This window comes from Oryctolagus cuniculus, chromosome 3 (assembly GCF_051225735.1).
Source record: "Oryctolagus cuniculus isolate XC-2025 breed Fujian yellow rabbit chromosome 3, ASM5122573v1, whole genome shotgun sequence".
NCBI lineage: Eukaryota > Metazoa > Chordata > Mammalia > Lagomorpha > Leporidae > Oryctolagus > Oryctolagus cuniculus.
In genome coordinates, this window is record NC_142869.1 from 83,791,067 (window position 1) to 83,804,674 (window position 13,608).

The following is a 13,608-nucleotide window of genomic DNA, read 5'->3' on the forward strand; positions in this document are numbered from 1 at the left end:
GTTTATAAATCCTTATATTCTCCTAATCTCCTGCCCTAGTCCGGAAACCATTAACCTTGCTCTGGGTTACCCTCTCTGGTCTTATTTCCCTACCATCCATCCTCTATACTATAAGAGAGAGCTTTCACATAATTGTATTACCCTATTCAAAAGATTTCATGCTTGCAAAAGCCCCAGAGCCAGGTCCCCTGGTCCCTCCAGGTTCACATTCTGAATCTCTTCTCCTTGAAGTTTTGGTTTTGGTAATACTGAATCTCTTTTGTTCTCCAACCATGTTCTCTTGCCTCTGAGCCCTAACATGCTATTCTTTTTTTGGGCCTGGAACATTCTTTCTACTCACTTCCCCTTTGAACTCCTGCTCCCTTTTCCGTCTCAAATTCAGAGTACTTCCTCTCAGACACTCCCCTAAATGTCCCAAGTCCCTGGCCTCTGTCCTCATTCTCTCATCAGCTTAAGCCACCCTGTATCATAATTGCTTCGGTCTTTTTAACCCCATTAAACTGTCATTTCTGTCAGGATAGGAGCAGGTCTCTGGTGCTGATGTTGTACTGCCAGTACCTAGCACACCACCTCATGCATGGCAGGTGCTTAACATATATCTGTTGAATGAGCCTCCAAGTAAACTATGAGGCAGCCTTCCTGACACAGGTGTGATGGCTTTATTCTCATTTGCAATTTCTTTCTTACTAGTCAAGTCCCCTGGCTGAAACAACCATTAGTTTTCCTCAAAGCAGATGAAAACTTTATTGCAGACGAAGCAACCTATATATCCCAAAGGAAGAGAAACTTTCCAAAGGTTCTGAAAATTAGCATATGGTAATTGTCAAATCCCAGGGTATCTTTTAATTGAACCTTCACAGTAGTTCACTTAGCTTGTACTCAGTGCTTAAATTGAGTAGAACCTCATTAGGGAGGTAGTGGCAGGCCTTAGTGAAAACGAAGAGAATGAGAAAAATCACTTTCCATGACATGGAAGCACGGGAGACAGGGAGCCTTCTGCATGTGGATGCTCTCTATTCATGTGTCTTCACTGATCCAACTCTGATATTGAAAAGGATGGGAGGATGACCACGGCCGTCAGAAGAGGTGATAATTTTCTGTTTAAATCCTGTTCCTTCCTCTCTCCTTGTACTTCTCTTTCCATGGTAACCTCAGCAGCAGCCTGTTTTCCAAGAGTATTCCTTCCCTGGAGTCAATCTTCTTAAGGAAGTCCCGAGACTGCCAGGCTCTGCCTTCCAGTGGTGCTCCAAGCTTTGCCATAATTTTTCATCACTCACTCTTTTCTTGCCACATTGAACTCTTCCCTTCATCACAGCCTCTGAGACTTAAGTGAGGCAAGAGAGGAAACCCTTGTCAGATGCCAACCCTGTACTTTCCTTGTCTGGAAGGCACCCTCCCCTCTGCCCTCAACTCTCCTTGCCTCTGTCAGTCCTAATCCTGGAGATCTTGCTCAGATGCCACCTCTTCCATGAAGCTCTTGCTAAGTCCCAACAGTTCTTCCCCAAACACATCTAGGGATCTCTCCTAACTCCCTGTGGTCCTTGTTTGTTCTTCTCTTAAAGGACCTTAAAGTGCCTTGTTTCGTCCTCACATATATCTTGTCTCCCTGTTAATGGAACAGAGTCTTTTTCTCTGTGTACCCTTGATCTCTAGCTCAGGATTTGGCACCTAGTGGGTATTCAGAATATGGAGAGTTAGGTGGAGAGGTCAAGGCAAGAGAACAAAATTGTTAATTGCACAGGCAATGATGTGGTTAGGCTCTGAGACCGGTTTTCCTGGGTTTGATTTCTGGCAGCCACTTGACATATTTTGGTCAAGTCAAGTCACCTGCCTATGCCTTCATTTCTTTGTCTATAAAATGGAATAAAGAACAGTGACATCTAAGTGAGCTAAATATATAAAACCCTTAGCACTAAGACCAGATACATAGTGACCACTCAGCACATGTCAGAATCGAGACATAAAGGGTACAAAAAAGTACCTCCATGGAAAATGCAGCTGTGCATACTAAGGGCAGAAGGCATTTGTAACTGATGTTGCAAAGAAAATTCAACCTAAACCAACAGTGATAGACGACAATCAATGGCCTCAGACTCCCCTGAGAACCCAGAAGCCTACTGAGATAAATGCCTGTGGAGATGAATCCCATCTCCATAATTCAACTGAAGAATGATTTGGGCAAGGAGATGGTAAGGGAGACTGTCCAAAGAGGGGCAGCAGAGGAGACCCAAAGAGCTTGGGGGCATTAATCAGCATTTGAATGTGCTTTATTATAATATCTGATTTTAAGAAGGTGAAAATAGAATGCTAAGGGAAAGTCATGTTTTGCTGCCATCTACAGATGTCAAAGTGCAATTTTTACAGTTTCTTAACATGCACACATAACCACTCAGGGCATTCTTGACAAAGTGAGTGACAGTGTGTAGAAGGTTTACTTTTAGTTCCAGGAAGCATAATAATTTAGGTATATTATTGCAGTAGTTTGACTTTTCTTTCTAAATGTATGAATATTTAATCAGTAATGTGACCTTTTTAAACATATTACATTGTGTTAAAATTTAGCAAAATACTGCTTTAACCATTCAGGAATGAGGCAGCCAATGAGCTGCACGGTAGCCGCCATTGGACACTTTGGGAGTTAATAATATTATTTCATGAGAAATCAGATTAGCTGAATTTTACTCCATGCTTTCCTGTATTTCTCTGGTTGTTATTAGGATTACTGCAGACTTCATTTTATATGCTTTTTTATTGTTTGGATATGAGAAACGAACCAAAATCGTGCAAAACCAAAGTATGACAGCACTGTCACCTCGGAGATGCCTTCCTATGCCCTTACCCATATTATCTCTAAGATTATTGTGATTCCTCTTTGACTTTCCTGTGCTTTATTTTTAAAGGGTAAAATATAGACAAGATTTATTGGAAAAGCGTTTGATGGAGAAAAGGGAAGCAGCCCTCCAAGAAGCACACGAAGAAGAAGAGAGAGAGAGGCGGCTGGAGGCCCTTAGGCAACAGGTGTTTTTCATTTGGAAAGTTTCATGGGGGGTTTATGAAAAAACATTTCTAAGTGCTCTTAATAACATTATTGCTGGGCCTTAGTTTATGACATCTACTATATAAAATGTCATTTTTCAAAATTGAGGCACCGATTTTCATTCCTGGAAGCAATTAGATTTATGTTGAACTATTTCCAGTTTCTCAATATATTAAAAGAACTTTATCAGCACCTTTTAAAAAGCTCTCCTAAGATTTAAATGCATCCATATCACCTCTAGTTTATTAGTTGAACTGTATCCATTTGCAACAGGAAACTCTAAATCTAGTCCCAGGATGTTTTTGTCTTCACCAAACATGTGGAATAAAAGAATCCTCTTTGGGGTGGGAACCTCTGTTTGAAAGTATCCCGCAGATGGGAGGGGTGCAGGTGGGAGAGAAGTTATGGCGGGGGGGGGGGGGAGTCATTGTAATCCATAAGCTGTACTTTGGAAATTTATATTTATTAAATAAAAGTTAAAAAAAGGAAAGTATCCCGCAACTAGCAAGTATATTTCAAACATTTTTTTAAAAATAACCCTTTTCTGTATCTATACAATCCTCTCATGACCTTGCTTGATAAAAGTAAGCAAAAGTACATGAAAGTAGACTGTAAAGAACAGGAATTTAAGAAATTGAGAAATGTGATAAAATAGTTTTACCTGGTAATTTCTCAAAGCTTTCAACCCAAAGCTGACAAGCTTTGATACCTGATATTCTAAGATCTTCAGTGGTGCCCTATCCCAGCTGAGAGGGAATGGCTTCTGTGTCAGTGAATTGTAGGTAAATCTTGGCCTCTAATGTCTTCAAACTTATGTGTGACCTGGCTAGGTACTTACTGGCACAAGAGACTTGGGTCATGCACTTAACTTCCTTGAGCTTCATTTCCTGATATGAAGACTGGAAATAATAGTGCCTACCATATACATTTGTGGTGTTGTGAGTTCAAGTCTGTTGATCAATTACTAAATGTGAAGCTCACTTTTAAACACCCTCTAGCCTCTGTCTCTCTCCCTCTCTTTCTCCTGCACTCCTTTCAAATTAAAAAAAATACTCTTACATATTGTTTTAATGTTAATAATCCTCCGGCGTGAGTATTATAACCCCTATTTTAGGGGTGGACTTGTGGTGTTTGCAATACCAATATTCTCCCATATTGGAGCAACTGTTTTAGTCCCAGCTGCTCCACTTCTAATCCAGCTTCTGCTAATGCACACCTTGGGAGTCAGCAGATCATGCTCAAGTCCGTGAGGCCTGCTGCCCAGGTGGGAGAACTGGATGGTGTCCTGTGTTCCTGTCTTGGCCTGACCCAACCAAGGTTTTGCAGAAATCTGGAGAATGAACCAGTGGATGAAAGAAGTCTATCTCTCTGCTTTTCAAGTTAATGAAAATAAATAATAAACATGAAAAATATCCCTATTTTATAGGAGAAAACACAGAGGCATAGTAATCAGGCGCTCTCCCTAAACTTCCACTGTCTCATGGGTAATAATGATTCTTCACTATTGCTATCCCTCAAATCTCTAGTTTGTTTTAAGCTAGTCTGCACTTTAGTACATGTTTCTTAAATCCTCTTCAACTACCCCTGAAATGGCAATAATTTTCTGCTATGATCCATCTGATACAATGAACCTCAGTATTCGTTACTATGTTCATATTGCAAGCATCGATTTGGTTGTAGCCAAGCAACATCATCTGTCACATAAAAATGAATGTGTTACTTTGAATCTTGTTAGTTTGAGAATTTTATTTGTATTTAATTTATAAATATATTTGGTTTCATAGCTGTATATGAGGTCTAATCTTAAGAAGTATATGCCTAGTTTTTAAGTTTGTATATTTTTGTTAGTACTAAGTGAATAATGAAAATAATTTCAATAATAACAATCAACAACAAAAGTCCCAGAGTTAGTAAATGTTATACAACATTCAAGTCAAGCAAGACCAATTGAGATATATAAAGTTAAATAATACATCTGTTATAACACCTCATTCTTTGATTAGATTATATAACTAAATTTGAACCATAGTAAGTCCTAGTCACTCTAGATCCTACACAATTTAAACTATTCAGTCATCAGAAAATAATTGAATTCCATGGTCTTCTAGGAACAAACTTAATGCCAGAATTACTAAATGCATTATTGTTCAAACTATAACTTTGATAACTAAAGAATGCCTATGATTTGAAATCCTTTCATCTAAAGAAGAAATGTCTGTGCCTGCTATCTATAGTCAGTATTAGAATTATAGCATTAGATATTTATATAGGAAACTTATAGCAGTTAAAATATATTCCGTTTCCAGTTATTTCATCTAAATGGCATTAAAAATGCCATGTACTTCATGATATTCTTAACTTCGGATCTAACAGACAGGTGTTACTCATGGAGCATATAACTTACAAAATTAGTGACTTCTTTCATTAGAATACATGTTTAAATAGCAGGTAGGATAAGGTCATTTGGATTTCAATGACGGCAGTTTTTCAATAGAAGGAAAAATGATAGTTATAACAATCTCTAGAAATGTAGCTGTCTGTGCAATGGAAATTCATTCTTCTTGCTCAATGAAATAATGCCAACACACTCAAACTTACCCAGGAAAATGGGTTCTGGACTCAGCTTAATCAGAATAAACTGTAGAAAGCCTCATGAGGTTATTATTATAGCCATAGACTGCTAGAACTGAAAAAGAACAATGATTTTTAACTTATGGTCACTTTCAAGATAGGGGCATAAGTAGGTTTTCTATGTAATATTTCCTGTGAGGGTAGGCATTTAGCCCAGTGGTCAAGACAGTGATTAACATGTCAGAGTTCCATATCAGAATACCTGGGTTTGATGCCTGGCTTCAGCCTTTTGCCAACATAGACCCTGAGAGGCAATGGTGATGGCTCAAATAATGGGGTGCCTGCCACCCATATGGGAGACTTGGATTGAGTTCCCAGATTTGGTCCAGCCCAGTTGTGGTCATTGTGGGCATTTGGAGAGTGAATCAGCAGATGGATTGCTCTCACCCTCTCTAAATTTTTACAAGATTTATTACAAGTTTTATCAGAAAGATATATCTTTATCTTTTTTTTTTTTGAGGGAGTGGGAGAAGGGTGATTATTTTCTTTTTCTTTTTCTTTTTCTTTTTTTTTTTTTCCTTTCAAACTTTTATTTAATGAATATAAATTTCCAAAGTACAGCTTATGGATTACAATGGCTTCCCCCCGTAACGTCCCTCCCACCCGTAACCCTCCCCTTTCCCACTCCCTCTCCCCTTCCATTCACATCAAGATTCATTTTTGATTCTCTTTATATACAGAAGATCAGTTTAGCATACATTAAGTAAAGATTTCAACAGTTTGCTCCCACACAGAAACATAAAGTGAAAAATACTGTTTGAGTACTAGTTATAGCATTAAATCTCAATGTACAGCACACTAAGGACAAAGATCCTACATGAGGAGTAAGTGCACAGTGACTCCTGTTGTTGACTTAACAAATTGACACTCTTGTTTATGGCCTCAGTAATCACCCTAGGCTCTTGTCATGAGCTGCCAAGGCTATGGAAGCCCCCTGAGTTCACTGACTCTGATCATATTTAGACAAGGCCATGGTCAAAGTGTAAGTTCTCTTCTCCCTTCAGAGAAAGGTACCTCCTTCTTTGATGACCCATTCTTTTTTTTTAACTTTTATTTAATGAATATAAATTTCCAAAGTATGGCTTATGGATTACAATGGCTTCCCTCCCACCCGCAACCCTCCCCTTTCCCACTCCCTCTCCCCTTCCATTCGCATCAAGATTCATTTTTGATTCTCTTTATATACAGAAGATCAGTTTAGCATACATTAAGTAAAGATTTCAACAGTTTGCTCCCACACAGAAACATAAAGTGAAAAATAATAGATGTTTTTTTAAATGATGATGAAATCAGATCAGACCCATTGTCATGTTTAATCCCAGTGAGAGTCAAGTTGGGAATTGATAATTTCTTCTTCTTCTTTTTTTTTTTTACAGAAGATCAGTTTAGTATACATTAAGTAAAGATTTCAACAGTTTGCACCCCCATAGAAACACAAAGTGAAATATACTGTTTGAGTACTCGTTATAGCATTAAGTCTCAATGTACAGCACATTAAGGACAGAGATCCTACATGAGGTGTAAGTGCACAGTGACTCCTGTTGTTGACTTTACAAATTGACACTCCTGTTTATGGCATCAGTAATCTCCCTATGCACCAGTCATGAGTTTCCAAGGCTAAGGAAGCCCCTTGAGTTCTCCGACTCTTATCTTGTTTAGACAAGGTCATAGTTAAAGTGGAGGTTCTCTCCTCCCTTCAGAGAAAGGTACCTCCTTCTTTGATGACCCGTTCTTTCCACTGGGATCTCATATGGAAGCCTTCTGAATCCACCAACTCCATCAGTATTTAGAAGACCTTCTTCTCAGATCTGGAAAAAATGGTGCTGAAATTTATATGGAGGCACAAGAGACCTCGAATAGCTAAAGCAATCTTATACAACAAAAACAAAGCCGGAGGCATCACAATACCAGTTTTCAGGACATACTACAGGGAAGTTGTAATCAAAACAGCATGGTACTGGTACAGAAACAGATGGATAGACCAATGGGACAGAATTGAAACACCAGAAATCAACCCAAACATCTACAGCCAACTTATATTTGATCAAGGATCTAAAACCAATTCCTGATGACCCATTCTTTCCACTGGGATCTCATTCGCAGAGATCTTTCATTTAGTTTTTTTTTTTTTTTCCCCCAGAGTGTCTTGGCTTTCCATGCCTGAAATAGTCTCATGGGTTTTTCAGCCGGATCTGCATGCCTTAAGGGCTGATTCTGAGGCCAGAGTGCTGTTTAGGACATCTGCCATCCCATGAGTCTGCTGTGTATCTCGCTTCCCATGTTGGATCGCTCTCCCCTTTATTTATTCTATCGGTTAGTATTAGCAGGCACTAGACTTGTTTATGTGATCCCTAAGAAATATTCAATCATTAGCAATTAACTATGTAGTGGACTTTTAACATTCTTTTACATGTGTTTTATTTTAACTCTTTTGTAGATTTCTCTAACTGGCCTGAGTTTGATATTCTTTCTGCTCTATCCTATGAGGCTTTATCTTTAATACAATTTCTTAGCTTTAATGAGCATTAAACATTAATGTTGCCCAGAAGTGTTTAGCTTGCACCTGGTTCCAAATAGCCTTGTTTTCGTTTCTTTCAGGTTGCTGTTGTCGCTCAATTTGATCCCATTAGAATGATGTCAGATACAATGGCATCCAAAGCTAGAATGGATACTGAAATTGAAGAATTTATTCTTCAAAAGCCACTCTTCACTTTGAACACATACAATGAAAAGCAGGTAATTATGAGAATTAACATGACTGAATTAAAAGCCATGATGATGCAAAGAAGAACTGTACAGAAGTCTGTGCTGTGGGTTACAAAGTGCTTTCAATACATACATTTCAATACTACTCGCAGCATAATTTTATTTCTGAATTACAGCACATAGTTACTACATAACTGTTACTAATATAAAGTAGCTAGTAGGTGACCTTAGAAGAAAAAAATTTACCTGAAAATGTTAAGAATCTCTGGGATGGCCCAGGTGCTTGGGCCCCTGCACCCTCATGGGAGACTGGGAAGAAGCACCTGGCTTCTGGCTTTGGATCGGCGCAGCGCCAGCCTTGGCAGCCATTTGGGGAGTGAACCAACGGAAGGAAGACCTTTCTCTCTGTCTCTCTCACCGTCTGTAACTCTACCTGTCAAATAAATAAATAAACTCTCTCTGAAAATTTTTAAAATTTAAAAGTTACTTTGCAAGATTTTATTTGAAAATTCTAGATTTTATTGTTTAAATATTTCTGTTGTATTAAGAATAGTATCAATCCTTTTAAATAAACAATTGATACTGATGAGACAAAGCAAATGTCATTTTAAATGAACAGATGATACATAGGAGCTAATGATAAAATAATCTTGGATGGAAAAATACTAAGGAGTTACCTAGCTCTTTCTAGAAATTTAGGATTCATTTTAGTCTACGCCTATAATTGAGAAGGGACTTTCAAAAAATTTCTTAGATGGATGGGTTGAAGGACTGGAGGCTGGGAAGGAAGACAGATGAGTAAGTGTATATTCTGGAAGGGAGAGAGAAAGTTGTTAATTTTACAAGTTTAAGGAGAGAAGCTAAATAGTTATTTAATTTAAAAATCAGGAAGCTTCATCCGTTCATCCATTGTCCAATAGGTCCATTGTACCTCTACGATGTGCTGCATAATTTGCTAAAGAATAAAAAGATGAATAATTCATTTACTTATGAACTAAACAAATATTTACAGGACACACTCTGTACTGGAACATACCATATTCTGGCTTTCTGTTAGACACATGGTCTACCTCCTAAACAAAGGAGATCTGGAAGAGGTGAGATAGGACTCTTATTGAGAGGGGAAGAGGCATGTGCAGAAATGATGTTACTCAGGTGAGACCAACTCTATCGTGGAGATCTAAGGACTGAAGCAGTAAGAAGGTGCTAAAACAAAATTGACCAGGAAAATCAGAGAGAAAATTTTGAGCTCTACATAAGCCAAGAATGTTTGTCTTCACTAACATAATTCACTCCAGATGATTTACAGAAACAAAAAACTGGGTTAAAGAGGGTGTCCAGAGTGAAGGGTTTGTTACAAGAATGCATGGGGGTCCTGCGCTGTGGTGCAGCATGTTAAAGTCTGCAATGCTGGCATCCCACGTGGGTGCTGGTTCAAGTCCCTGCTGCTCTTCTTCCGATCCAGCTCTCTGCTATGGCCTGGGAAAGCAGTAGAAGATGGCCCAAGTCCTTGGGCCCCTGCACCATGTGGGAGACCCGGAAGAAGCTCCTGGCTCCTGGCTTTGGATCAGCTCAGCTCTGGTTGTTGCAGGCATCTGGGGAGTGAACCAAGATGGAAGACCGACCTCTCTCTTTCTTTCTGGCTCAACCTCTCTCTGTACCTCTGACTTTCAAATAAATAAAAGAAATCCTTAAAAAATAATTCATGGGTCCTCCATATCCTGAATTAAAGAGGGAAGCTAGAATTTTGAGAGACTGAGTTGCAGAGCACACATTCTTCTCATCAGTGCATGCAACTTCTCTTGGATAGACCATATACTAGACCATAAAGCAAGTCTCAGCAAATTTATTAAAAAATCAAAATAATCCATGCATATTTTCTGAGCACAGTGGAAGCTAGAAATCAACAACTCAAGAACCTTGAGAACATATGCAAACACATGGAGTCTGAACAACATGCTCCTGAATGAACAGTGTGTCATAGAAGAAATCAAAAGAGAAAAAAAATTTTCTGGAAATGAAGATGACAATATATCATATAAAAACTTATGGAATACAGCAAAACAGTGTTTAGAGTGAAGTTTATAGCAATTGGTACCTCCATCAAGAAACTGGAAAGTCACCAAATAAATGAGCTGTCAATGCATCTCAAGGACCTAGGAAAACAACAAACCAAAAATCCAAATAAATAGCAGGAAAGAAATAATTAAAATTAGAGAATAAATAAACAAAATTGAAACAAAAAACACAAAAGATCATGAAATGAAGATCTGGTTTTTTGAAAAAATAAACAAAATGGACACAATTTGGCCCAACTTACCAAAAAAAAAAAAAGAGGAAGAAGACCCAAATCAATAAAATCAGAGATGAAGAAGAAAATTTATTTATTTATTTTTATTTATTTATTTATTTATTTATTATTTTTGACAGGCGGAGTGGACAGTGAGAGAGAGAGACAGAGAGAAGAAGAAAATTAGTAACAGATACTACAGAGATAAAAAGAATCATCAGGTATTACTGCAAAGAGCTGTATGCCAACAAATCGGGCAACCTAGAAGAAATGGATAGATTCCCGGACACATATAATCTACCAAAGTTGATTCATGAAGACATAGAACTCCTAAACAGATCAATAACAGACAGAGATTGAATCAGTAGTAAAGACCTTCCCAAAAAAGAAAAGCCCAAGTCCTGATGGCTTCACTGCTGAATTCTACCAGACAATTAAAGAGGAAGTAATACCAACTCTTCTCAAGCTAGTAAAAACAATTGAAAGTAAGAGTATCCTCCCAAACTCCTTCTGTGAAGCTAGCATTATCTTAATTCCTAAAACAGAAAAAGGTAAAACAAAGAACTATAGACCAATTTCCCTGATGAACATAGATGAAAAATCCTCAACAAAATACTAGCCAATTGAATCCAACAATATATCAGTAAGATCATTCACCTAGACCAAGTGGGATTTATTCCTGGTATGCAGGGATGGTTCAACATCTGAAAATCAATAACTGTTAATCATCATATTAACAAACTGAAGAATAAAAACCATATGTACAAAAAAAAGCATTGATAAAATTCAACATTTCTTCATGATGAAAACCTTTAGCAAAGCTGGTATAGAAGGATCATTTCTTAACATAATCAAGGCAATTTATGACAAACCCACAGACAACAACTTACTGAGTGGGGAAAAATTGGAGGCATTCCTACTAAGATCTGGAATCAGAAAAAGATGCTCATCATTGTTATTCAATATAATCCTGGAAGTTTTAGCCAAAGCCATTAGGCAAGAAATAGAAGTCAAAGGGATACTAATTGGAAAGGAGGAAGTCAGATTATCCCTATTTGCAGATGACATGATTCTATATGTAGGGGATCTGAAAGACTCTAGACTCTACTAAGAGACTGTTGGAACTCACAGAAGAGTTTAGTAAAGTAGCAGAATATAAAATCAACACCAAAAATCAATATCAATAGTCTTTTATACACAGACAATACCATAGTTGAGAAAGAACTTCCAAGACAACCCTTTCACAATAGCTAGAAAAAATTAAATACCTGGAATAAACTTAATCAAGGAAATCAAAGATTTCTACAATAAGAATTACAAAACATTAAAGAAAGAAATAGAGGAAGACATAAAGTTGAAAAATCTTCCATGTTCATGGATTGGGATAATCAATATAATCAAAATGTCCATGCTACCAAAAATAATTTATAGATTTAATGTGATCCCAATCAAAATACCAACAGCATTCTTCTCAGATATAGAAAAATGATGCTAAAGTTCATATAGAAACACAAGAGACCCCAGATAGCTGAAGCAATCTTAAGCAACAAAATCAAAGCTGGAGGCATTACAATACCAGCTCTTAAGACATACTACAGGGAAGTTCTAATAAAACCAGCCTGGTAGTAACACAAAAACAGAAGTATAGACCAATGGAACAGACAGAAGCTCCAGAAATCAATCGACACATCTTCAATCAACTTATCTTTGACAAAGGAGCAAAAATCAATCCTTGGAGCAAACTCTCTTCAACAAATAGTGCTGGGGAAACTGGATCTCCACATGCAGAAGTATGAAACAAGAATCCTACCTTACACCTTACAGAAAAATCCATTCAAAATGGGTAAGAGACTGAAATCTACAACCAGATACCTTCAAATTACTAAAGAACATTGGAGAAACTCTATAAGACATTGGCATAGGCAAAGCCTTCTTGGAATAGATCCCAGAAGCACAGGCAATCAAAAGCAACAATTAACAAATGGGATTATATCAAACCGAAAAACTTCTGCACTGCAAATAAAACACTCAGCAAAGTGAAGAGGCAGCTGACGGAATAGGAGGAAAATATTTGAAAACTATGCAATTGATAATTAATTTCCAGAATCTGTAAAGAACTCAAGAAACTCAACAATAACAAAACAAACAATCCAGTTAAGAAATGGGCAAATGACCTGAGCAGACATATTCTGAGAGGGGAAATTCAAATGGCCAACAGACACATGAAAAAATGCTCAGGATTACTAGCTGTCAGAGAAATGTAAATCAAAACCACAATGAGGCTTCACCTCACCCTCGTTAGAATGGTTTTCACACAGAAATCAACAACAAATGCTGTCGAGGATGTGAAGAAAGTGTACCCTCACTGTTGATGGGAATGTAAATTAGTGTAGTCACTGGGAAATACAGTATGGAGATACCTCAGAAATCTGTATATACCATATTATCCAGTCATCCCACTCCTGGGAATTTACCTAAAGGAAATTAAATCAGCATATGAGAGAATTATCAGTACCCCCATGTTCATTGCTCAATTTATGATAGCTAAGATATGGAATCAACCCAATTGTCCATCAACTGAAGACTGGATAAAGAAATTATGGTATATATACACTATGGAATACTACACAGTGGTTAAAAAATGAAATCCTGTCATTTGCAGCAAATGGATGCAATTGGAAAGCACTTTACTTGGTGAAATAAGCCAATCACAAAAAGACAAATACCATATGTTATATTTGATCTGTGGTAACTAACAGAGTATCTAAAAGGTAATAAATAGTAGCAAAAGTGACACTTTGTGATGCAATGATTTTGAACAGCCATTGTCTTGGTCTTGACTGTTGAGGAACAATGTTTTTTTTTCTTCGTACTATTTAGTGAACTCTGTACTTAGTGAAGGGTTAATCTTATGAGCATAAATCTAACTGCAAATAGATCTTTG

At 37.6% G+C, this 13,608-nt stretch overlaps 1 protein-coding gene across 4 annotated transcripts in view; it reads left to right on the forward strand.

Annotated features, from left to right (window-relative positions):
• CCDC148 (coiled-coil domain containing 148) overlaps positions 1–13,608 on the forward strand; it is a 314,500-nt gene that overhangs the window by 297,649 nt on the left and 3,243 nt on the right. For all 4 annotated transcript variants that reach the window (XM_051849517.3, XM_051849516.3, XM_051849521.3 and 1 more), the window contains 2 exons: positions 2,901–3,018; positions 8,267–8,404. In XM_051849517.3, coding sequence (XP_051705477.3) covers positions 2,901–3,018; positions 8,267–8,404 — 256 coding nt within the window. The remainder of the gene's footprint in view (positions 1–2,900; positions 3,019–8,266; positions 8,405–13,608) is intronic.